The sequence below is a fragment of the Mixophyes fleayi genome, chromosome 6, assembly GCF_038048845.1.
Source record: "Mixophyes fleayi isolate aMixFle1 chromosome 6, aMixFle1.hap1, whole genome shotgun sequence".
NCBI classification, from domain to species: Eukaryota; Metazoa; Chordata; class Amphibia; order Anura; family Limnodynastidae; genus Mixophyes; species Mixophyes fleayi.
The window spans coordinates 63,736,950-63,764,480 of NC_134407.1; the positions used below are offsets into that span (position 1 = coordinate 63,736,950).

At 38.5% G+C, this 27,531-nt stretch overlaps 1 protein-coding gene across 1 annotated transcript in view; it reads right to left on the bottom strand.

The window, feature by feature from the left end:
• ANKFN1 (ankyrin repeat and fibronectin type III domain containing 1) overlaps window positions 1–27,531 on the bottom strand; it is a 396,769-nt gene that overhangs the window by 196,771 nt on the left and 172,467 nt on the right. Inside the window, exons 7-8 of the mRNA XM_075216743.1 lie at window positions 25,895–25,985; window positions 5,904–6,011 (exon numbers count right to left, since the gene is read on the bottom strand). Of these exons, the coding sequence (XP_075072844.1) occupies window positions 5,904–6,011; window positions 25,895–25,985 (199 nt within the window). The remainder of the gene's footprint in view (window positions 1–5,903; window positions 6,012–25,894; window positions 25,986–27,531) is intronic.

The window sequence follows — 27,531 nt, forward strand, 5'->3', positions numbered from 1 at the left end:
AAATGGTTTATATTTATTAAAAATGTTAAAAGCACTTTTTCAAATCGGTTATCTAACCAATTAATTCATTTTCTTTAAAAAAGTTTCAAAAGTGTTTCCAGTTCCGTTGCATATGTGTGAAGCAGGAAGCCAGAACCTGCAAGCATGAGTATTACTTAGATGCTCCAGTGATATTTTCTAAGTAAATTGTAACTGATATAGTTAGAAAAATCTTTGTCACATAATAATGTGACAGCCTAATAATAAATAGGGGCCTCAGTGAGCTATTAGGAAATTGTGACAGTGCCTTTTGGCTACTTTTGGGATAAATAAATTGGGATTGGTAGTGGGTCAACCATTAAGAGTTTGAACAATAAAATAATGGCACTGTGGAGATTGACTGTCACGAGAACTGTTTTCAGCCAATGGGTTTACATTACTAGGCAGAACTGTTTCCATTGTCTTGCACCCTCTGCATTGGTTGGATTTATATCTAGAGAGCAGCTTTTTGTGCTATCCCAGGGAACTGAAAATAAAAAGCTCAAATAAAGACATTGCTGACAATGTAATTAATGTAGCAGGAGGCTATACACTAACCAATAAACTGAACTTGTATAAATGTAGAAAAGCCAATAAAGAGATTTATAGCCCCCGTTGCAGAAATCACCACCTCTCCAACAATGTTCCTCTATGTTCTGGTGTTGCAGGCTTAATTATGGACTAATTTATGCAACAAACCAGCACTCTTCAGAATGTAAAGACAAAAATATCTTGATGGTCAGCTTATATGCCCAGTGGTGGATCTCTAAAGTTTAATAAACCATAAGGTTTTTTAAAATTAAGAAACATAATTTTTGGCAGAAACAACGGGCCTGATTCATTAGTGATCTTATCTGCCGTTTTTTGCTTATCTTAAGCAAATCCACTCTGTGCATGCTCAGAAAAGGGAGATAAGAAGCAAAATCCACTGCGCAAGTGAAGAATTTCTTATGTTAAGATGAAAATCCATCTTAACTTCACTCTTATCTCCCCGTTTCTTCTTAAAAATAAGCATCTTAACTTTTGCACAAGATAAGATCACTAATGAACCAGGCCCAACATTACTGTGTTGACCTAAACACTGAGGTATTTACAGTCATGGCCAAAAGTTTTGAGAATGACAGAAACATTATTTTTCACAAAGTTTGCTGCCTCAGTTTTTATGATGGCAATTAGCATATACCCAAGAATGTCATGAAGAGTGATCAGATGAATTACAATTAATTTCAAAGTCCCTCTTTGCCATGACAATGAGCTTTATCCCAAAACAACATTTCCACTGCATTTTAACCCTGCCACAAAAGGACCACCTGACATCAGATCAGTGATTCTCTCGTTAACACAGGTGAGAGTGTTGACAAGGACAAGACTGGAGATCACTCTGTCATGCTGATTGAGTTAGAATAACAGACTGGAAGCTTTAAAAGGAGGGTGGTGCTTGAAATCATTGTTCTTCCTCTGTTAACCATGGTTAACTACAAGGAAACACATGTAGACATCATTGTTTTGCACAAAAAGGGCTTCACAGGCAAGGATATTGCTGCTAGTAAGATAGCAACCATTTATCAGATCATCAAGAACTTCAAGGAGACAGGTTCATTAGTTGTAAAGAAAGCTTCAGGGCGCCCAAGAATTTCCAGCAAGCACCAGGACTGTCTCCTAAAGTTAATTCAGCTGCAGGATTGGGACACCACCAGTGCAGAGCTTGTTCAGAAATGGCAGCAGGCAGGTGTGAGTGCATCTCCACGCACAGTGAGGTGAAGACTTTTGGAGAATGGCCTGGTGTCAAGAAGGCCAGTAAAGAAGCCACTTCTCTCCAGGATAAACATCAGGGACAGACTGATATTCTGCAAAAGGTACAGGGATCAGTCATTTTCTCTGATGAAATCCCCAAGAGCAACTTCTCCAACCATCCAAGAACAAGTTTGGTGATGAACAATGCCTTTTCTAACATGATGGAGCACCTTGCCATAAGGCAAAAGTGATAACTAAGTAGCTTGGAGGCCAAAACATCGAAATTTTGGGTCCATGGCCAGGAAACTCCCCAGACCTTAATCCCATTGAGAACCTGTGGTCAATCCTCAAGAGGCAGATGGACAAACAATAAAAACACAAATTCTGACAAACTACAAGCAAGATTAGGCAAGAATGGGAGGCCATCAGTCAGTATGTGGCCCAAAAGTTGATTGACAGCATGCCAGGCCAAATTTCAGAGGTCTTAAAAAAGAAGGGTCAATACTATAAATATTGACTCTTTGCATAAACTTAATGCTTGTAATTTTACTTCAGCATACCATAGCAACATCTGACAAAAAGGTCTAAAAACACTGAAGCAGCAAACCTTGTGAAAACCAATACTTGTGTCATTCTCAAAACTTTTGGCCATGACTGTATGTAGAGTTGCACAAAAGTGCATTTATTATGCATTTTTGTGCTGCACATGTGCACAAAAAAAATGTATGCATACATCTCTATGCATATTCAGACACACCGTCCACTTGTAACTACTTATGGGGAGTGCAAGCGTAGGTCATATGCAGTAAGGGCATGTTCATGTAATTGCAGCACATTCAGAAGGGGGAGCACAAGCAGATACTCGTCACTCAACTCTAGCCTGCTCAGCATAAGGCTGAATTCCCTAAGGGAATTGGACCAGCAAAAAAAAAGCGCCCCCTTCCCTGGAAGAAAAAAGCCCCATGTTGGTGGGTGTTGGTGGTAATATATTGTTTATATAGTAAAATCAGTATTTTTTCTGTGGCACTACATTACAGTAAGCCCTGGCAGCCTGAAAGTGCTTGTATTTGCTGGTTCTTGAGAATCTACAAGTGCCAGCATACCCACAGCTGCCAGAGCATGCTGTCATTTGTAGAACTACAAGTGTTAGAATGTCCTGTCCTCCAGGGCCTGCTGGGACCTGTAGTGCAGTATGAAAAAATACAACATTAGATACGTACAACTCAACATACAGACATAATTGTGTCCTTTTTTACGCAATTTGTGTCTGTGTTTTTTAAATAAAATCCAATTCTACAAGAGGCCCTGAATCATGATTATAAGCATTCTATTAGGAGGGACAAAAGGTATTATTCCCATACAATTCAGTATAATCCTGGCTAGCGTTATGTTGCCACACATTCAATTTCAGGTTGGTTTAAAGTACTCCACTTAAAAATATTGCTTTAAATCCAAGTAAAATTCAATAATAATATTTACACATTTATACAGAAAGAGACAAATGGCTTTGAAAGAAAGTTAATACTTCTATGAAAACAAACCACATTTTCCTGTTGCCTTTGAGGCTCTCTGACCACGTCTGGGTACTATCCAACGTTTTGCACTTCATGAGCTGTAAAGCACTTTCATCAAGTATTTAAGACAAGCCTTTTCATCCCTGATCCCTCAATTTGTTGGTGTATAATGAAAGTGTAAAATATTTAGAGAAAAAAAAAGCAGTGTTTGGTTTGAAAATTATTAAGTATTTTTCCTGGAAACATATCTTTCTCTTTGGTCACTAGTATAGTAAAAGCGTTAGTAAAACAGAAAATATTCATATGTTTCCAACTAGTCTTTTAACAATCAGCTTCATCCCACAGAACCAAATACTGAATATTTAATCCTAGCTATAGTAATCATGGGTGGCAACATTACGGTGTACAAACGCACTTGTGACCAACTCAAAGTCATCCCCTAAGTTTAGAAGTCAGTAATTTTTTTCTACTTGCACCTAATTTGAGCTGACAAGTTAATATATCCTAGATAAGGAGAAAAAAAAAATGTTTCCTTATAATTCTATATTCATTATATGTACAATAAACTAGAGCAGGTTGGTAAAACTAGTTTACTGTGTGGTGTTAATTTCAGTGTCCAAGGTAGTTATGCTTTCAATGTGAGTGTTCAGGGTAGTTGTCTGGTGAGTATGAGTGTTCAGGGTAGTTGTGCTGTCAATGTGAGTGTTCCGGGTAGTTGTCTGGTGAATGTGAGTGTTCAGGATAATTGGTGAATGTGAGTGTTCAGGATGATTGGTGAATGTGAGTGTTTAGGGTAGTTGTCTGGTGAATGTGAATGTTCAGGGTAATTGTTTGGTGAATGTGAGTGTTCAGGGTAGTTGTGCTGTCAATGTGAGTGTTCAGGGTAGTTGTCTGGTGAATGTGAGTGTTCAGGGTAGTTGTCTGGTAGTTGTCAGGGTAATTGGTGAATGTGAGTGTACAGAGTAGTTGTGCTGCGAACGTGAGTGTTCAGAGTAGTTGTGTTGTCAATGTGAGTGTTCAGGGTAATTGGGGAATGTGAGTGTTCAAGGTAATTGGTGAATGTGAGTGTTTAGGGTAGTTGTCTGCTGAGTGTGAGTGTTCAGGGTAATTGGTGAATGTGAGTGTTCAGGGTAGTTATCTGGTTAGTGTGAGTGTTTAGGGTAGTTGTCTGGTGAGTGTTCAGGGTAGTTGTCTGGTGAATGTGAATGTTCAGGGTACTTATCTGGTGAATGTGAGTGTCCAGGGTAGTTGTGTTGTCAATGTGAGTGTACAGAGTAGTTGTGCAAGTCTGTGCATCATGGGTAGATGTGTTGTGATTATGTGTGATTGTGTGCTGTGAATGTGTTTATCCTGGGTAGTTGTGTTGTAATTATGTGAGAGAAAGCTATATCTGCTCTCTTTCGGAAATAGAAATTGTGCTAGTTGTGTAATTTTTTTTTCTTTACTTTGTGAAATATTGGACAAAATATAAAACTTGATATTATGAAAAAATATCTGATAGTGTATGCACCCCTTGCCCTCACATATTGGTCCAAAAATACCTTCTACACAAAGGTTGTTAGAGCTACACTAAAGTCTTTTGAAAACAGTAAAACAAATTACTTCTAAAACAATAATGGTGTTCCCAAGCCAAAATAATTTCATAAACTAGACTTTCTATTGTATTTAAAAATATGTACTTATGTACTTCAGGCTACATTACTAAAAACAAATCAGAAAAGATTAAGCAGTGCTTGGTTAATCACATATATAAATGATACTGGCTACGTGGCAATATAAATGCCCTATATGTATACAAGACACACAGTTTTGTTCTATATTCCACAAAGTAAAAAAAACTAGCTCAAAAAGACAGCTATTATTTTGCTAATTCTGACAGTGGTTTTACTCTTCTCACTATAATGATATGACGACGTGTACTAAGGTTTGGTGCCTGTATGGAGCTATAATCTTTGGTTATCTATAACAGCATGTAAGATACAGTGGTCACCGGCAGTGGCGGAACTACCATTGGTGCAGAAGGTGCGGTGCACCGGGCCTATGGAGATTATGAAGAACTAGAGAGCTGTGGGTCCCTGTTCCCTCCTCCCTGCTTCCCTGCACCAGGGCCCACAGCTCGCTAATCCTGCCTCTGGTCGCAGGTGTCGCTGGTTGTCTATGACATCATGTATGATGCAGCAGTGGCAAATGTCGCTGATTCACTGATCATTGACAGCCAGCCAGAAAATGTAAAGTGACTTTGAAAAAAGTTAGATTAGGGGGATGCCATATTAACTGCTAGTGAACAATGGAGATAGTCTTTAACTGTAAAATACCAGAGAAGAGAGAGAAATCTGCTACTATAAAAAAAGAGATCCTACAAGTGGCAATAAGAATCTTCCTAAATCCTAACATCCAAGTCGTGCATGCATTTATTCTATGTTTGACCTTTATGGAAACCTACTTTGCACATTTCATTCTTTTAGTACTAAAATTTAATATTGCTACAGGAACTATTTCTTTGGCTGCTGTCCTGATGCGACTAAGGACATGGGACACACAATTTTTTTTCATGAAATGAAACTCACTGAATTAGCAGACAGGTAATTTTAGATACTCAGAGGTCAAGTTTGGCAAAGTTTATTTTGTTACTCATACCTCGGCAGCTGTAATGTTGATGAACAGCTCGGACCTGCTGGTATAGACGCTCCAATGCCTCAATCTGACCCTTCTGCCTGATATCTCGTCCATCATAGTCTTTCCAGTCTGTTAAGCAAATGCAAAGTTGGTTACTGAGAAAATGATGACAGATAACATTCTAACAAGAGTACTTGCACTTACTTTTTCACAATATTACCAATTATTTATTAGAACATTAAAGTATATTATATTGTGCAGATACGCATATAGAGTATATTCTGCACAAGACCAAGAGGTTCTGTCAAGCTTAGCTGCTGCTGACATGTTCTATTAAAATCATTTTCTAAGTAGCCCTCATTGGGTGATCAAAAAATGCGCTATCTCTCAAGAGCCATCTAACCTTCTCCCCAGGTATTGAGAGACTGAAAGAACTGCTGAGTCGCCTTTTAACAGCACCTTATCAGGTTCATCTCCTGATTACTAACAACTTGCTATCTGGTTAGATAACCCGGAATGGGCCTTATAAATGTAGCCCACCCTACTCCCTCCATTTATACCCCAGGGAATCTTATACCAGCTCCTCCTATTGCCGTACACACTCTTTAGGAAGCTATATAATCAATTCCATGTTCAAGTCTACATATTTGTAAAAGCCATATAGTATTGCCATTAACAGTGCTCTGTACAAAGTTAGAAGGGTGGGTTATTATATGATGAAGACATATATTGCATATATTGTGAGGAGAAATCCTTATCTAGGTCTTTTCTTAGAAAAAACAGTGTCCAGGGCCTGTATTTTGTGGAGGGAGAACACTGGGTGCTTACTGTTTAACTGAAAATATTTTCTGTATTCTGCATATCATGGCACAAAGTTGTAAGCTTCCCCTGGATTTATCATGACCTGGCCACAGGACAGCCAATAAGAATTATGGCCCCGCTGACAACATTTGATCACATGCCCATCACTCCTTGAACGTAGAGTTTAAAATGTTATATTTCACTGTCTAGAGTTTAGAACAATAATTTTATTTGAGGCTGCTAAAGCAAACAGTCAATGGGTTAGACTGTAGCAACTTTTTTGATCATAATGTTGGTTCTTGTAAAATGGGCCCCTCGACACCATGAGGCCACTAACATGTGTACCCCTGCCTCCAACAGTGAGATCTTGCATAATGGCCTTAATGGTTCCTAATAATGCGATGCAACGCAGAGTGCCTCACTGCTTCTACAAAGCCAGGGTATCACATCTACAAAGCCAGGATATGACATTGTGTCTTTAAGAAGATAAACATAAAAATACACTAATGGTAATTTTTGTTAATAGAAGCCCCAGCCAAGCTTCTATTATTGTCTGCACTATAAATCAGTGTAGTTAACTTACATGAAAGCCAAACTACACCTCTTCCTCGTTCTAATTTCCATATCAGCTGTGCAAAGTCAGGAATCTAACCCTGTGACAACTGGAAGATGTTACACGTTTTCTAAATTCCTAGTAGCAGAACTAATCGCTGCAAGGATTTGAACACAAATTGATGACGGAAGATATATAAATGGGCAAAAATTTCAAAACTATTCTGCAAAATATTTGAGTCATCCTTCATTTGGCCAGAGGAATCTGGGTTTAAGTCTGCTTAATACTGCCCCAACCACACCCAATCGTCAGGAGAGTGTATTGTCGTGTGTGTGTGTTTGTCTGGCCCTCATGCAGCAAAAAGGAACATGAAAGTTAGACTATTGATTAAAGATCAAGCAGAGCAGGCATCTTCCTCAATTACTCATCATCATCCTCATCCTTATCAATGTCAGCACTGATGTTAATAAAATAATCCAATATGAGCTTATCCCATTTCAATTCAACCATTACAGGTTATTCAAATTCAAGTTCAAATTGTTGACAATGGTATAATTGTTGACAATTATTGGCAAAATTAATGATACTTGTATAGTCTGGAATGACAGACTTTATTAGTGTCAACGGTTTTGACACTAATATAGTCTGTTACGTCATCAATTAAAACAAGAGGTGGAAGCGAGGTGTATTTCAACCCTCTATATGTTTCAACGACTTGTGGAGCAACAAGAACCTATCAAGCTCTACACAGCAAGCCATCTACTTAAATCTTTTGAAATAGTAACAGGAGAAGTTATTTCAGAGAATACAAACTTCAGTCCAATCATATCATTCATGTAAGTAGTGGGAACGCAGATAGAGAAGTTGAAGGAATATATGAAAGCAAGAGATTCCGTTAAGTTATCTTTATCTTGAAATCTGATCACTACCTTTGGCAACAATGTAATGTCTTTCAAAAGGCAGCTATGTAAATAAATGCAAATATCTTCTTGTCATCAAGTTATCAGCTGCAGTTCCACATAAAACTGACAAACTCTGCCTCTACAATTACTCCCTCTCTATCTCTCGCTCAAGTGGTGGAAGATTATTTTAATGACAGTAGAAATAGAGAAGTTGACATTAGAGACAATTCCTTTGAATACCGGTGAAAAAGTATTTTCTGTAGTGCCTCATACAACCTTGATCTACCAAAGCTGTGCACCCTCTAGAATATTTAATACCTATATTGTCAACAATTGAAAAATAACCATTGTTATTACTATTGTCAACCATAGTCTGCCATTCAGCATCTCTCTGGATTCTTGTGACTGGGAGTCACTTTTCTATATATTTCTGTTATATAGTGCCTCTATTTATTATGCTCTGTCATGCCACACAGGTTCTACTATAAATAAGAGTATACTACCACATTCTTAAGTCCTGGGGGACAGCAGAGTACCGGCAAGCATGTATAGCTCGAAAGGAAAACAGATTTCTATAGGTGAACATCATGCTTGTCCAGTTCTAGTAGTTTTATCTCAGTTCAGACCTCCTGGCCTTGCAAGTCTATGACTTAATGCTTACCTCCATTCCCCTGCTCGCATTTTGACACTTCCACTATCACATACAGCCTTGTCTTCACTAAAGTAATCCCATGAATGGACAGGTCACTGCCTACCTCAAGATCAGTTCTGCCCTGTGGTTCTTTGAACATTTGCATTATCCGACTGGCTACATGGTATTTTATCCAAACACACTTCAATACTAGGGAAACATGGATCAGTAGAACATGAAGACTGACTAAAACAAGGATTAACACTGGTTAAGGTGTGTATGAGACTAGTCAAATGCTCATTAAAAATGCCTAGTTATATTTTTATAACAATTTTGAGAGCCATATAAAAAATATCCATTGGAATACATGACTTTTATCAAGTATACATATAGTAGGCATTTTATCTGGTCTCCAAGCCAAGCTCTACTTGTCAGTCAATTTCAGTACTTTATTGAGCTTTAGTAAATTTGCCTACAGCAATGACAAACTGTAATGAAAGTGTTGAGCACTACTACCGAATTTTGCTCAATGTGTAATACTGCAACTTTCCCTAGATGACATTTCCCTCCTGGCCATGAGTGTGGAATCAAGATTTACAAGACTGCATACGTAACATGACATATCATGGGCCAAAGTCAGTGAAAAAAAGTTGAAATTCATTGTGACATTATCTTATCTGACAATGTTTTCTTATTTTAGACACCACCTTGGGGAATTCCAGTAAACCTAACTGACACTGTTAAGCATAATCAAATTTAAAATATATTTCATTGTTACATTAAGCTTAGACTTGCATCAAGATGTAAAACCTCATCTGGAACAAATTCAGCTAAAGGGTCTCAATTTGCACCTGGACAAACCATGCAGCGACGCAAGGGAAGTGGAAACTAGCACCAGTCTATGCCCGGGTGGGCTTGTCAAACTATAACACGCATACCTGAGCATGTCCTCTGTACCCTGATAACATCAAGTGAAACTCCCTAGGGAACTCAAACCCACAGAAAATGTGCAACCCCCCCCTCTCCCTTTACAGCAAACCAGACCCATACTTGAAGCTTTTCCTAGTGTTATAAACATTGGTGGGACTAAAAGTCTCAATAAACCCTGGAGCTGTGATATGAGTGAATGCATCAGGAGCTAGTACATGACTGCCAATCAAAGCAGCTTTCCTGTGGTTGGATGGACCATGGGAAAACTGTTCTGATTGACTGTTTGTGTATTTATTCCTGGGGGTAAATTTATCAATCTGTGAGTTTCCGAGGAGTTTGAAAAGTGGAGACATCTCCACTTTTCAACTCCACCAGAAACTCAAAGTTTGATAAATTTACCCCCTGACCATCACACAATTAACTTAAATGACAGTGAGGGGTTCATACGTGAACAGCCAATCAGGGCACCTTTCCCATGCTCCAGCCAATCACAAACAACATTAACACTTCTTGTTCTAAGTATTTTATTTTACTTTCTCCAAGGTCTTGGCCTATGTGGAAATGCCTTACAAGGCAATATTTATTTATGCACATGACTTTTATGTCTTTTGTTTAACAAGATATCAGATCAGACCATTATGCGCCCCTCTACCTAGTCTAGGGGAGGCAGTGTAGCCTGGGGGCTCCCTTCTCCCTGAGAATTCTGAAGAATCCCTGTTCAAGGAGACCCAAATGGGTTCCGGATCTCTGAAGAAAAGTCTTAGCAGAACCCGGGGATAATGGTGTCTTGTCTAAAACTCAGCTTTTTGTCAGTTGACATTTCTTAATTGTTTACTAGAGATCGAATTAGATTTATTAAAAATGTGCTTCTTAAATTAAACTACTGAAGAAACCCTGCATTTTCAAAACAGCTGATGGTTAAGCCTATTCGACCATGTTCGGGGTAGTTTGCACACATTCAAACCAGATTGTACATGCATGTTCAAGCTAAAATTGATATATTTAGGGGTTTTTAATTGCAAACAGTAAACCCTGCGGCTCAAACAAGAATGGTGAATTTCAAATTGTGAACTTGCTATTACAAAAATGTTAAATTATTTTTTTATTGATTAGCAAACTACTGCTTATACTGGTCATCCAAAAACATACTAGTAGGTTAATTGGCTGCTATCAAATTGACCCTGGTCTGTCTGTGTGTGTGTTAGAGAATTTAGAATGTAGGCTTTATTGGGGCAGGGACTGATGTGAGTTCTCTGTACAGCGCTGCAGAATTATTGACACTCTATAAAAAAATAAACAAATAGATGATGATGATAATGAATAAAAGCCACAAATTTCAAACCACAAATTCAAATTGAAGGCAGTTGTACCAAGAAAATGTTTTTGGCCACAGCAAAAGTTTTGAGCATCTCACTTCTTTGCCATCTCAAGTTTCTTAAAATGTATCAAATTTAATGTAACCATAATTGTGTAGGTGCATAACCTTTCATCTATCTACATTGAACTCAGTCACTGAGCATTACTGTGAAGTTTGTAGGGATGGTTAGAGGTGAGTTCTGCATCAGTCAAACTCAACCATGAGATCTAAGATGCCATTTTGGGGTTGGTAGGCAAAATGCAGGAGTTGGCATATATGCTTACTAAAGATCATAAAGGATCACGATCAGAATATAAATTCTTCTCATACACTATTTATAACAGGATCATAGAACAAGACAAATCATAGCAAATTAACAGAACATAGAAAAGTATAGAACCCCAAACAATGACATCACTTGACAATGGGCGCCAGACTTTCATGTCTAGGTGCCAAGTCATATTTCTGCTTAGCTTTGTTTCATCTATTCTTTGTTTTGCACTCATATATTACAGATATGTTTTGGATTTGTAAACTGGATGAATTTCTGTGATATGTCATCATCTGCACAATTACCAATCACCAAAACTGGTTTCCATGAATTAAAGGTTTCTGGCAAGTCATTTATCATCTTGTAAAATAGAAATAGTGCAGTGTAATGCACATGGGCGTGAATGCATTGTATAAAATAATTCCAACGTAGTTAAAGCTCCAAATGTCATACATAGCAACAGGAGAAATAAAACTGACAAAGGATAACATAACTATTTATTTTGAAAAAAGAAATGAACACTATTCCCAAGAACTACAGTTTCAGAACATGTCAGTGTTTTACCTCTAACAAGTCAAAACACATGGCAGTCCATTCATGTAAATGCAAATATGCAAAAAGTGGGCACTATTGTTTTAAAAATTAAAATTTTCCAATGTGGAAACAAAAGCACCACTTAATCATCACATAGGCAAGGTTACATTTATTTCTTAGACCAGAGCAGTGCAAAATGATTGGATTTAATTGCATCCCATATTGACAGGCATAAATTATGGACATTTGCTCTCAAGTTCACAATCATGCAATAGAGCATATAAAAGTAGAAACTCATTGCCATGCTCTAATCCTAACTCTAATCCTCTGCTGTATAACCAGAGCCAGTGCTACTATTATAAAAACCTAGTTTGATACCTAGGATTCAAGGTTTTATGGGGCACCTTATACACTGAATTATTGACATAATGTCTATTTTGCTGTGTTCTTATTTACCCCATGGTTCTCTCGTACCAAGCGCTAGCTGCTGACTGATGCTTCTCCATGTTCGTAATGGGCTTGGACTGTGGCACGGGGCTATGATGTCAAACTTACAGTTTGAGGAGCACATAAAATGCTGCCCCCCTCTCCTCCCAGGTAAGGAGCAAAGGTGGACTGTACTGGATTAGATGGGGGTGCCAGAGGAGGCAGTGGGTACTGTCTAGAGTGCTCAGGCAGTCGGTTGTGAGTCTAAACCATACCTCTTGTCCTGCAGTCTAACATTAAATGTAGCTAGATTGTCACACATTGCATCAGCTAAACCTGCATTATGGTCTGTTCTCACCTGTTTCCCTATTTCTGCATTCCCCAGTACTGGCTCCTGTATACCTGCTTATCTACTTGTGTTCCTGATTCAACGGCGCTACCCAGCTCCACAGGATTTCACCAGCAACAGCTGCTGAAGACCATATTATTTATTTGTGTTCCTGGTTCAATAGCACTACCCAGATCCACATGATTTCACCAGCAACAGCTGCTGCAGACCATATTATTTATTTGTGTTCCTGATTCAATGGCACTACCCAGCTCGACAGGATTTCACCAGCAACAGCTTTTGCAGACCACATTATCTATTTCTGTTCCTGATTCAACGGCGCTGCCCAGCTCCACAGGTTTTCACCAGCAACAGCTGCTGCAGATCATATATTATATTTGTATTCCTGATTCAACGCCACTATTCAGGTCCACCGAACTCCACCAGCAACCGGTGCTGCAGACCATATTATCTATTTGTGTTCCTGATTCAACGTCGCTACCTAGCTCCACAGGATTTCATTAGCAACAGCTGCTGCAGATCATCTTATCTATCTGTATTTCTGATTCTAGGTGCTACCTAGCCTCAGGATTTCATCAGTAGTCTGCTCTTGGATTTCTCCTCCTGCTCCCCAGTTTCTCTGTTTCCCAGGCTCTCCCACTGGTTTCACCCATTACCCTCTTAGAGGACCGTGACCTGTGGTTAGGGAGCCGCCAAGTCCATGCTCCCTTGCCGGAACCTTTTGTGAAAATCTCCCTCTCTGTTAGACTCCGCACCTTAACAGGGATAGTGTCAAATTGGCCAAACACTTTGGGCTTCCCAAGACCTTTGGATTGTGACATAGATAGAGCATGGGGACATTAGACAAGGAGAGCAGTATTAAAGCAGATGAAAGGAAAAGCAGCAAGTTGGGAGCAGCTATGGAGAGTTGGTAGTCAATATCACAGCTATGTAAAAGCCGACATAGTTTTAAACGATGTGACAATAACGATGGGTAGAATCGTGCTATTAATAAAACGACTACTTGCCATATAACAGATAAGAACTTTTTCTGAAGCTTGAAATGACCGCCCACTGTAATATCCGAATGGGTTTAACAGCTACACTACCATATTATATCATTCAGCATGGACGAGTGAAAATACCACTTTTAAAGCGGCAATACTCGGACTCCATGCCTGTATTCCATTATACATGGTGTGGGGTCTGGATATTACTGCTTTAAAAGTGGCATTTTCACTCTGTCCGTTGTAAATGACATAATTTGATAGCTGTTTAGCCCATTGGGATATTACCGTGGGCGGTCATTTCAAGCTTCAGAAAAGGTTCTTATTTGTTATATTGTAAGTAGTCATTTTATTATTACCGCGAGTATACCCATTGCTATTGTCACATCATATAAAACTATGTCGGCTTTTACATAGCCGTTAACCCATACGCCACCCATATGAAGCAGAGGAAAATTGGTAAGTGGGAGGCAGCTCCAATAGAGAGGTAAGAAGAAGCAAAAAGTCACAGTTAAGCAGCATTGAGAGGTGGTAAGTAGTAGTGAAATAGTAGTGTGACCAATGTGGGTAGAACAGAAGAACAACCAGAAAACTGTTAGGGAGCAATTATGTTAGGTAATAATTCTAGAAAGTAATTATTTCTTAATTTTTAGAGTAATTATACTTTGCAGTAATTAATCGGGAGTAACTGGCTGAATGAAGACAGAAAACTCTATCGATTTATGAGTTGAATGAAATGGTAGACGAGGGGATGGGGAGTTTTTCCTGTTCATTAAAATATTTTTAAAATCAGTGACTGTATTTTTCACCCCTTAGGCACTATTGTGCAAGTATGTGTTCCAGCTGTGGAGGCTTTTTGGGACTTTTAAGTCCACTTGTAGTTCCACAAAACCACTTGATTTTTTTTTTCACCTAATACTATTATGGGTGCGAGGATGAACCTCAATGCCATTTATAAATTTACCAATGCTATTTCACTAGCAATTTTAGCCCTGTGCCGCAAGTGCCAGGGTAACAGTATTTGTGAAAAATAAATTGAGGATAGTTTCACATTATGAAAGGGGGACAATATGCTGTGGGTCTTCCTGTTATAGTGTTACTGTAATCAACATTAGCACATATCTTTACATAAGGCTTTCAGGACCTACCCTGGCATGCAGTGTACCAGGAGATGTGGCCACTTAGTTATACTTATGTTTGCACTCACCTACTTTCCAGGACTAAACGACTTACATCCAACTTTAAATCATGCTCAGTTTATCACCACTTTTTAAAACCATGAAAATACAATTTTGCAGAACTGCTGCCATGTGTTACATAGCTTATTACAACATATAAGCTTTCCAACAAGAGACACTACCTTACCAAAGTTTCAAGCAAGCAAAGAATGTCATATAGAGTATGAATTCATCACAACTCCAGGAACACTGTCAAACAGGCAATAGATAGCCAAAGATACTGTCACTGCAAACCTCACAATAAAGAGAAACTAAGAAAAGATTAGCAATAGAGTGCACACCCACGCTATTAACATCAGATAGATAAAAAATAATTTAACATGATCTCAAACATGATATAAAAAAATAAAAAGTATATTGATTATTTAGCCAAACTGTAAATGATAAGTGAATTAATAATACCCTCAATCCAACATGAAAAACGTGAAAAAAAATATGGTGCACATAAAATATAAACAGAGTTTAATGTTAGCTCAAACTGCAAAATAATTAAATAAGTGATAAACATATGTAAAAATCCAATATAAACGTAAATGTTCCAAAAGGAAGAAATCCAGGGCTCCCTCGTAGGCTGGTAGAGCATGGTGCAGTTGAGCAGAATTAAGGCCTGCAGACCATAGGGAACCTCAGCTTACTTAAAGGCTACTGCTTGTAGACACAGGGAGATGGTAGCCTGGTGGAGAGGTGTGGCAGTGGAGAGGTGCAGCATCCGAGTCCAGGGAATTGTATGTCCGGTATAGTGGACAGTGGAAAGATGGCAGCAATGGAGAGATGTGGCACTCGAGTCCAGGGATTCAAACCAGAAGTAGGCCGCAAGTACAGACCGAGCAGATGTAGAAGGTAGCTGGCCGGGTAGTAGGTGAAGAGTCGTCAGGAGTGAGTAGAGTCGGGAAATCACTGAAGACCAAGGAGACTGGAGCTGGATTGATGGAGGAGACCCGGGCTGGATTCAGAGCATGCGGCTAGGCTGGAGCCACAGACTCCAGCATAAGAACGCACCAGATTGAACTCGGGGAGAAGTCACCAGCAGGCACTTAACTCTCAATGGAAAGGAGGTGAGCAAATGCTGGGAAGCTAAAAAGAGCTGGAACAACTCCACAAGATTTCGGAGCCCAGGACTTGGACCCCAATGAAGAGCTCACACGTCACATCCATGCAGCATGAAACTGGAAGGACTTTAAAGGAGCACCTCAGCCAAATGATGATTTTAAAGATGATAATCGGGAACTGAACCGTCCCTCTTAAATGAAAGCCTTAAATCCTGGTGTTCCAAACAGTGATCATGAAGTTATGAAACAAACAGTACTAAGAGAAATAATAGTCTCTCCCAAATAACATAGCAATACCAGCTAATGGAAGATTATAATAAACTTGCTGCTTGTCTTAGAGAAACCTTCACTATCTAAACCAGTGGTTCCCAAACTTTTGCAGTTCGCGGCACCCTTAGAGTCTCCAAATTTTTTCAAGGCACCCCTCCAAAGTAATTACTGAGCAGTCCTGTTTTAGTTGGGTCAAAAAATTGTACTATGTATTTAGGTCACGACAGAAATACTTATTTAGTTGTATGCAAAAATTCCCCTCTGCATCCAGACACTCTGCCCCCTCTGCATCCAGGCACACTGCCCCTCTGCAACCAGGCACACTGCCCCCTCTGCATCCAGGCACACTGCCCTCTCTCACATTGCCCCCTCTGTCCCCCTGCTCTGCTCTCTGTCCCCCTGCTCTGCTCTCTGTCCTCCTCCTCTGCTCTCTGTCCCCCTCCTCTGCTCTCTGTCCCCCCCTCTGCCCTCTGTCCCCCTCCTTTGCCCTCCTTTGCCCTCTGTCCTCCTCCTCTGCCCTCTGTCCCCCTCCTCTGCTCTCTGTCCCCCTCCTTAGCCCTCTGTCCCCCTCCTTAGCCCTCTGTCCCCCTCCTCTGCCCTCTGTCCCCCTCCTCTGCCCTCTGTCCCCCTCCTCTGCTCTCTGTCCTCCTCCTCTGCTCTCTGTCCTCCTCCTCTGCTCTCTGTCCTCCTCCTCTGCTCTCTGTCCTCCTCCTCTGCTCTCTGTCCCCCTCCTCTGCCCTCTGTCCCCCTTCTCTGCTCTCTGTCCTCCTCCTCTGCTCTCTGTTCCCCTCCTCTGCTCTCTGTCCTCCTCCTCTGCCCTCCTCCTCTGCCATCTGTTTCCCTCCTTTGCTCTCTGTCCTGCTCCTCTGCCCTCTGTCCCCTTCCTCTGCCCTCTGTCCCCCTCCTCTGCCCTCTGTCCCCCTCCTCTGCCCTCTGTCCCCCTCCTCTGCCCTCCTCCTTTGCTCTCTGCCTTCCTCCTCTGCTTTCCTCCTCTGCTCTCTGTCCTCCTCCTCTGCTCTCTGTCCCCCTCCTCTGCTCTCTGTCCCCCTCCTCTGCTCTCTGTCCCCCTCCTCTGCTCTCTGTCCCCCTCCTCTGCTATGATCCCTCTCACTCTGCCCCGCGCCAGCCATAGAAAAAAGAAAGAAAACAGAAACTTACCAATCCGCGCGGAGCCAGGACCCAGCAGCCTCCTCTCTCCCGCAGCTGTCACTGCCCTCCTCCTCTGCCATCTGTTTCCCTCCTTTGCTCTCTGTCCTGCTCCTCTGCCCTCTGTCCCCTTCCTCTGCCCTCTGTCCCCCTCCTCTGCCCTCTGTCCCCCTCCTCTGCCCTCTGTCCCCCTCCTCTGCCCTCCTCCTTTGCTCTCTGCCTTCCTCCTCTGCTTTCCTCCTCTGCTCTCTGTCCTCCTCCTCTGCTCTCTGTCCCCCTCCTCTGCTCTCTGTCCCCCTCCTCTGCTCTCTGTCCCCCTCCTCTGCTCTCTGTCCCCCTCCTCTGCTATGATCCCTCTCACTCTGCCCCGCGCCAGCCATAGAAAAAAGAAAGAAAACAGAAACTTACCAATCCGCGCGGAGCCAGGACCCAGCAGCCTCCTCTCTCCCGCAGCTGTCACTGACGTCGATATTCAGTGACAGCTGCGGGAGAGAGGAGGCTGCTGGGTCCCGGCGCCGTGCGGATTGGTAAGTTTCTGTTTTCTTTCTTTTTTCTAGGGCTGGCCCGCGGCACCCCAGTGACAGCGCACACTTTGGGAACCGCCGATCTAAACAATCGTAAGATGTCAGCAGGAATAAAACACAGACATTCTATGTGTAGAGGATATTAAAAATAGTTCATGCTGATTCTAATATGATATTAATGCAAGTACAGCTCACAGAGTAGATTCCAGCAAGAGGAAAGCTGTTTCAAAGATCCTGCACCTCTGAGTTAGAAATCAATGCAAAGTGTTAATAATATTCAAGTCGCATGGCTAATAGGCTTTGATGATATAAATTCCACCGTTATTGGAACTTTATGGAGAATACTCAATACAGCATATAATGATACTAATCAATGTTTGATGTAAGTATTGGCCATAGATGAATTCCCAGCAATAGGAAAGCTGTTTATAAGAACCTGCGCCTGCAGGTTAGAAATCAATGCAGAGTGGTAATGGTATCCAAGTAGAACGTCTCATAGCCTTTGATGTTATAAATCCCACCGCTACTAAATAATACGCTGACTTTCCACTCTGTATCTCTCTCAGTCTTTTATAAAACTGAAGGTTATACATGCAGATACATTATTTGAATGCACACCATCAATATTTAATAACTAACACATTGTGGTTTTATCAGAGAAATACACTGCATGTTGAATCTCCCAAGTATTTAGGGGCATATTTAAAAAAGGACAGCAAAACATGAAAAATAGTTTTCAATCCATATCACATTGATATGGGTTGAACTATTTTTCATATTCATCAAAAAAGCTACACAGTTCCGATAAACTGCTGTTCCTGTGAAAAGAAAAGTAGACTTACAACGGCGTCTTCGGAATGCGATCCTGGCTGTCCTCTTCGTGTCTCCTTTCACTTTCTGTGAGCATGCGCTGTTCGAAGCTACCGGGCATGCGCACAGAGAACAGCAAACTGCACTTAATGGCGAGCTAAAATCATGTGACAGGAAGGGATCACATGATCCCTCCACAAATGCGCTGTCCAGCTCTGCACTTTGGAGCAGAGCTGACAGCTAGGAAAGTTTTCAATCACGTTAATATCCGCCAGCTTCAGCTGGCGTATATTAACATAAGAAGATTCCGAAACATTTTCTTTATCGGAACTTGTTGAATTGCGATAAGCAGCAGTCCCCATACTCTTTTATGGGAACTGCACAGAAAAACAAATGACATGCAAAGCAGCAGATATCTATGATATCTGCTGCGATGCAGCGCTCATAAATTTGATGGATACTTAGATTAGTGGTGGATTCAAGGGAAGGGTTATTTTTTTTACCATTGCATTGCTTCATAAATAGGCCTGTTAGCAGCCAAACACTAGTTAGAGAACGATCATAGTTAATTATCAAAATTAAACAAGATAAAACTAATAAAAATAAACTATTGTGAAATGATATTGTTCATACAAAAACAAAACAAAAAATAAAGATAATTAATATCACTATTAATATAAAATCCAAACAGTGTTCCAGATAGTACATCTGTCATATAGTTAACTAATCAAAAGATTAGACTGCTCGTATGTTGTCTCAAAACATGAAAATCTATAGTACAATGATAAAGTATAATATACCAAGTGATATATATATATATATATATATATATATATATATATATATATATATATATATATCCTCTAAAATAAAAATAATAATAGTACAACACAGCAACAATCTTAAATATTGCAGCTATAGTGCATAAAGTGATGCAAATATTCTATAGCAATACATATTCACCAAAATATTGATATGTGTGCAATGTAAATATTCTGTGCATATAATGAATAATATCTCAGATTTAAGAACATCCCTAAACTACAAATGTATTAGATGTGATTGAATTAGCTAACCAATATTGTATAGAAATTATGAAGTTCAATATAAGTGAATCATCCAAAAATAAATTAAAATAATAAAAGTCCAATAATTGAATTAAGCGATTTTAAAATAAAGAATCAAAAAAAGCTTATTTTCTGCACTGGTGAAGGAACTTGTCAACTACTTCTGCGAGGCCATGACATGTTTAGTCATATAACACCAAAAGATTGCCATTATGGTGAATTAGAAAATGCAAAGAGACAATGTGTAATTGAGAACATTTAAGAATATTGAGCCTGATTCATTAAGGAAAGTTAAGCAAAAGTAAGTAAGGCAAAACCATGTTGCATTGAAGGGGGAGGTAAATTTAAAATGTGATGGCAGATTTATATATGGGGTAGGGCATGTCCTAGATCAACTTTAAATATCAATGTACAAATAAGCTATAAAGTATTTGTGTGCTACATGAAAAAACAGACACTTTTTTCCTTATGTGCAAAATAATAAATTAATTTGCACCCCTTGTATTGCAACATGGTTTTGTCCAGAAAACTTGAATAAGAAAACTTACTCATTTATTTGCTTAACTTTCCTTAATGAATCAGACCCATTGTGTCTATGTTCCAAAAACCTAGTGCTGAGTGTCTGAATTGTACAACCAACATATTTTAATCCACAATGACATTTAAGAAGATATATTTCTTAAGAAGAATGACAATTATTAAAGTTATTGTTAGTAAATTTATCATGTGCAAAAACCTGAAAATTCTGTGTCTAATATATTGGCAGATAATACACCTACACTTTCCACATCTAAAGCAGCCTATCAGTGTATCTAAAGACCATTTTGATTCCAAAGTCAATTAGCTATAAATAATATTAACCATTTTCACACTTTTCTCATTCTTGAAGAAACTCGAGCCAAGCTTATTTTAAGTATTTGTAATTTCTTGACAATAATTGGAGCTTTCTTGGTCAGAAAAGGTTCAAGAACATAATATTATTTTACAAAAAAATAGTTCTTATTATGTTTTTGAACACAAATGAACACAAATTATATTTAGAAATAACATACATAGACCGATACTTTACACCAGTGGTTCCCAAAGTGTGCGCCGTGGCTCCCAGGGGTGCCGCGGAGCTGTCACAGGGTGCCGCGGCCAGGAAGAGAAAAAATAAAAAAAACCTTACCAATCCAGTGGCGCCCAGGACCCAGCACCCTCCTCTCTCCTGCCGCTTGTCACTGAATGTCGGGCGTGACATTCAGTGACAAGCAACAGGAGAGAGGAAGATGCTGGGTCCCGGGCGCAGCAGAATTGGTAATTTTTTTTCTCTTCCTGGCCCTCGGGATGCAGAGTGGGGGGATGCAGAGGGGGCAGAGTGTGTGGAGATGCAGGAGGGGCAGAGTGTGTGGAGATGCAGGGGAGGCAGAGTGTGTGGAGATGCATGGGGGGCAGAGTGTGTGGAGATGCATGGGGGGAGCAGAGTGTGTGGAGTTGAAGGAGGGGGCAGAGTGTGTGAAGATGAAGGAGGGCACAGTGTGAGTTAGCTGTAAATTATTCTTTGACAGAAATATAATTGTAAAAAAATATATAAAAATATTCTTTTCCCTTGGATTTGTGTGTATTATGTTTGCATACAACTAAATAAGTATTTCTCTCCTGACCTAAATACTTATTACGTTTTTTTGACCCAACTAGTTATAAAATGGGACTGCTTGGTAATTATTTTAGAGGGGTGCCTGGAATAAATTATGGAGACTCTAAGAGTGCCGCGAACTGCAAAAGTTTGGGAACCACTGGCTTACACTATTACTAGACTTATTCTTAAGCTTCAAATGAGTTTTTCTATCAATTTGGGAATCCTCTAAATTAGCTGAAATAATAGGGACTTTCCAGGTAATCTCTCTCTCTCTCTTACTCTCTCTCTCTGTCTCTCTATTTCTCTCTCGTCTCTAAAGGAGTTAAGTAAATTATACACTTGTCTCTGAAATCTAGATCAGTCAAACAATTCCTGTGGAGTCTAAGTAACTGATCTCGAGGTATATTGTTTTTCCAGGATTTCAAATGATTTCTGTTGTAATTCAGATACCATTACAGTCTACTTCTTTGTGGAATGTTTCAGTAACAATGAGAGGGCAATATCAAGCAAGTTAATTAGAGACTTGTTGTAAGTGCTGGTAAACTTCAAATTAAAATGATTGTGACGAAGGTGATGCAAAAAAAAAAAATAAGAGAAGAAACATTCCCTTCCAAAAATAAAAATAAAAATCAATATCTGCCATAAAGTACTAGATTTTCTCCAAATGGGTGGTTCTAAATACATTCTTACATATGAGTTGGCGTGAATGTAGTTCCCATGGCAGTCCCAAGTGTCTATAAATAATAAAATAATTAAAAAAAATAAATAATTTTTTCCCAATGATGGAACTTAATCTATGACCAGTACTTTTTTTAAAATTGGGTTCATACCATCATATTCTGTTTTAAATATACTACACCAATATATATATAGGTATATATGGATATTGTTATCAATATTTTAGCGATATTGTATAATATATTAATGTTTAGCACTATATTGCACTGTGGCTGCAACATTTAGAATGGTAGTTTTTTTCTCATTTGTTTTATTATTTTATTTTATAGCACATTTATACGTGTCACATGATATAGTATTGTTTATCTTTTTATTATGCTTTCACTATTTCCATTAGCAATTGTTTCAGTTTTTTTCCTTGACTCAGGACTTCCTCCCCTTATTTTTTCTGAGACAACAAAATAGCTGCTTAATCTTTTCATCGGTATATTATATAACAACTGTGCCGTCTGGAACACTGCTTGTATTTTATATTAATAATTATTTCAATCATCTTTATAGTGCTTGGTTTGTATATCAATATGATTTCATAATTGTTGTTGTCAATTAGTTTGATTTTTATCTAGTTGAATTTAGGAATTTAATTAAGAACGTTCTCTGATTTGGTTCTTTAAATACATGGGAGATACAATATGCAGTATATTCCTCTGTTGAAACTATGATTTACTAGGTGGAGAAATATGTCAGGATATTACACGTTGATGGCGTGGATTTGAATTCTTTTTTTATATGTACAAATCATAAGTTTTACATTAGACTGAGATAGATAGAGAGTGGAAAGTCAACGTCATCAAAGGCTATGAGCCATTCTATTTGGATACTATTAACATTCTGCATTGGCTGATACTCTGGCCAGAAGGGCGATTGGTGGAAACCCAAGATGCTGCCCGAGGTTGAGGCACCCAAACAGGAACTGAAGAAGAGTATACAAAATGCACTTAGAAAGGTATGAAGCACAATCCCCTTTAATGTTTTCCAGCAACACTTTATTTCTTTATATATATATATATATATATATATATATATATATATATATATATATGGTGCAGAGCATATTATGTTAGTTCAAACTGCATAATGTTTAGATAAATTATAAGCAGCTTCCAGCAATATGCAAAAAAAAGGACTGGCAACTTATTAATATTTATTTATACAGTTATAACATATTCTGCAGTATTGATCAAATTAAGTATTATTGAGCCTTATTCATTAAAGCAAGTAAGTTTAAAAAATTGAGTAAGTTTTCTCCTGGAAAAAAACTATGTTATAATGCAAGGGGTGCAAATTAGTTTATTATTTTACATATAAGGAAAATACTGGCTGTTTTTTCATGCAGGCTGCAAATACTTCATAGCTTTATTTTAACACTGACATTAAAAGTTGATCTGGGACATGCTCTACCCCATATATAAATCTGTCCTCACATTTTTAATTTACCTCTCCCTCCAAACCAACATGGTTTTGCCAAGGTTCAAAGTTTCTCAATTTTTTTTGCTTTACTCTCCGCAATGAATCAGGCCCATTATTATTATTATTACTATTACTATTTACTATACACAAAACGAATGCAAAGTCATGCTAGATAAGATAAGAAGAGAACATAATTTGATAAGCGAAAAATAAGTGGAGAAGAAATGATGGAAAAAACACAGTCACTGACAGTCACTGACATGTACACAAGCACATTTTCATAAGCATACACTTCGCTTTGTGCCAGTTTTGATGTTGCCTGTAACATTAAAAGTGTTAACTCCAAGTAAAAATACAGTGGAAAGTACTTAGTTGAAAGTGAGGACAAAGTACAACCTTTTTTTTCCAATGTCTGTATGTGTGATCCCATATGCAGACAACTGCATTTTACATTAAAGTAAACTCACACAGATACAGGGACCTTCAATTAATCAGTTGTTGAAGTGTTCTGGTTTGTCCCATAATTTGGGACTTAAAGAAAAAATATTTGTTTCTTTTACATGTCATATGAAAATTTTAAAACTATTAAGCTTACATTTTGTGTTCTAGATTTTAGATGAAGATATAACTACTTGAAATCAGTAATATGATATTAAAGTTAAGACCCCATAGTGTTTTGAGTCTATTACAAGTGAAAACTAATTAGTAACTTTTCCAAGAGGTTAGGAATGCATGCTAGAGAGTCTGCTTGGCGCCGTTATGGTGATGTCATTGAGAACACTGGATATTTGTTGAGATAAGTGCACAAAAATCAATGTGAGACTAATCCTTTTTGCGTCCTGATCTTGCAAAGCATTTAACAGGTAGTTTGCATGTCATTGGCATGTCATGTGGAGAATGAATACATGGTCTTCTCTGTGATACACAGGGATAACAAGAGGATGTGTTATTTTGCACAATGCATTGAATGCAGTTAACTAGACATTAATTGCTAAAGAAGTATCAGCTACGTACATCAGTTGGCAGAAAAGGATTTAGATGTCCTGTGAGTGCCTTAGGAAATATTCTCTGGGATGTGGATTGACATGCTGTCAGATTACCTGTCACACATTCTACTGAGTACACCTCTCAGCGATGGTGGTAAAGGATTAAGCAATAATTCAAACATTTTGTCAATATATACACAGGGCTCCTAACTGGAATGTACCATTAAAAATATGAAATTTTTTCCACCCTTTTACATCTTTTTTTTTCTACATGTCCACAATTCTGTTTTTCAATTTGTATGTTGTTGTCTACTTGTGATGTATTTTCACACTTATAGCTGTAAAAGACCATATACATAGTCACATGTAAACGTAATAAGACTGAAAAAAAGATACAGGTACTTGAAGTTCAACCTTTCATAAACTGTAATTGTATTGGTCCAGAGAAATGCTAATCAAAAGCATCAGGGCCAATGACAGTCACTAAATTAGCCTCACAGGTGGCAACATACATCCCTTCCTAACCCCAAAACAGCAATCAGATAATGTTTCTGGCCACGTAATGTCCTCTAACTATACCTTCAGATTCGATTCCTTGTTAGAAAAGTATCCAATACAGTTTTTTGTATTAAGTTAGGGAATTTTCCATGACCGCCTATGAGACACGGAAGGGGATGGGGGCATTTTTGCCTGCTGTGGCTGTGATTAATGGAGTTGTAAAGAGAGCTCAGTTTCAATTACAGCCTGAACAAGTGATTCGTCCTTCTCTTTCAGTATGCATTGTAGTTAGGTTTTGGGTTTTAGCTACATATTAAGTACTAGTAATTTAATATCTTCCCATGTCATTTTTTTCTGTATATTTTTCATCAGTATTGCATGTTGAGCAATTTCTCTATTTAAAGAATATTCCAGTACATGTATGGGTTCTCTTAGCCAAAAGCCATTCAGAGTTTAAAAACCATAAAAACAAAAAAGTTAATAATGATGTCATAAACACTAGCATAATCATTGAGTATTTGCATTAAAATAGTAAGGAACGCTGATACACTATCTAATAATGAAGGAAATGCTAGGGGCACTGTGGGGAAAGAAGTATGTAATAATTAAAAATATTTTAGGCATGGATCTTCAAACTGCAGGAAACCCCTTATCTGGAAAATTCCCAAGTATTGCGGATGATAGATTCTATATTACTATTCCCACTATCCTGAGTGCTATGGAAATGACAGTAATCCTGCAATTGGAAATTCAACCCTTCATTACTCATTCAATTAACTCTTTCCTTTACAGATTGCTCACCTTATATATAACTTTATCTCATAGCTGTATACTTTTAAGCTAACAATTATCAACATGAAACAAGCAACAACATACAAACACCTGTAATGACCATAGAATGACAAGTGATCAACTTACTGGAAGGAGCAGCACACTCTGGGCTGGAGATTTCAGCAGACCCCCATCCCTTCATGTTGCACGCAGAAACTCTAACATAATACTCTTTACCCTGTTAATCAAATCAAAGAAATGGGATTAAAGCTGCAACATAACATCTTAGCTTCATTAGTTTCATGCAAACTTCTGCTGCTAAATCTGTACCTCATTTCAAGAGATCAATTCAAAACATATCCATTCTAAAAAATGCAAACACCATCCTAACTTAAACAATTAGTGTGACTTCCATCCCCATTATATGTCATATTTTAATATCTGGAGATCTTGAAATTCACTATGCTCACATTTGTTCATTATGCAGAATAACATTTATCGATCTGTAAAGTAATTAAAAGGATACCATTTATTTATCACAAATGGAGTCAACTAAGATGTAGATTAGATAGATAGGATAACACTGATAAGTGTAAGTGCTATTTTAGTTGGCTAAGTTATATTTTAATTGTCTATATTAAGTAGAGCAGTAAAGACTGTAAAAAGGTAAAGTAATATAAAAAATGGGAATGATAGTTGTGATCAAATGAACTGTCCATAAATACCAGTTTGTATACAATATTGTTCTTGGCAGTCTAATAATAGAAGAATACCTATACCTATAACAATACCTATATAATAATAGAACAAAACCTACATCAAACTGTGGAATCTAACTTTTCTTAACAGTGGCAGTGACATAGGGCCTGATTCATTAGTGATCTTATCTTGTGCAAAAGTTAAAATGCTTATTTTTAAGAAGAAACGGGGAGATAAGAGTGTTAAGATGGATTTTCATCTTAACTTAAGAAATTCTTCACTTACGCAGTGGATTTCGCTTCTTATCTCCCTTTTCTGAGCATGCACAGAGTGGATTTGCTTAAGATAAGCAAAAAACGGCAGATAAGATCACTAATGAATCAGGCCCATAGTTACCTATTGACATGAGATCTAATTCCAAATTCCAGGTGCTACATGAGCTTTAATACCCAAATGTTGCTGTTCTCTCACACTTTACACCAGTACATACCATGTTACATTACCATAAATAAGTATAGAAGAACTTATTGTGCCCAAGCGTAATCAAATAGATACACTTCTGGCTAAGCATGTGGCACACCTATTACTGTTCAGGTGTGACAAAAGAGATAGACCCACATGTAACCCATGCCCAATCAAACACATTACTATTGGTGATAAACGACCGAGTAAGCACATTGCCAAATTAATAAAGCCGGTTCTTGCTTGGAAGTCTCAGCTAATATGATGTCTCTGGAGTTTCTCTCGCTGTACCTGCTTTCACCTGCCACCTTCTTTACCATTGGATCTGTTTATTGCATTACAAATGTTTCCTGATTACCCTAACTTATGGACTATTTACCTTGGCTTTGTGTTATCCTCTGATATTTATATTTTCTGAGCCTCACTGGGTCTGTTTTCCTTCGTATGAGCTTCTGTGAGTGTGGTAGGTATGGGAAGTGCTATTCTTCCCATTGGTTTTCAGATGCAATGTGACTACAGTGGTATCAATAACAGAACAGCTATGAACAGGTAACAGATTTAGAAATGTAATTTTGTTCATTTGATGGAATGTAATATGATTGATATACTGTTTCATATTTAAT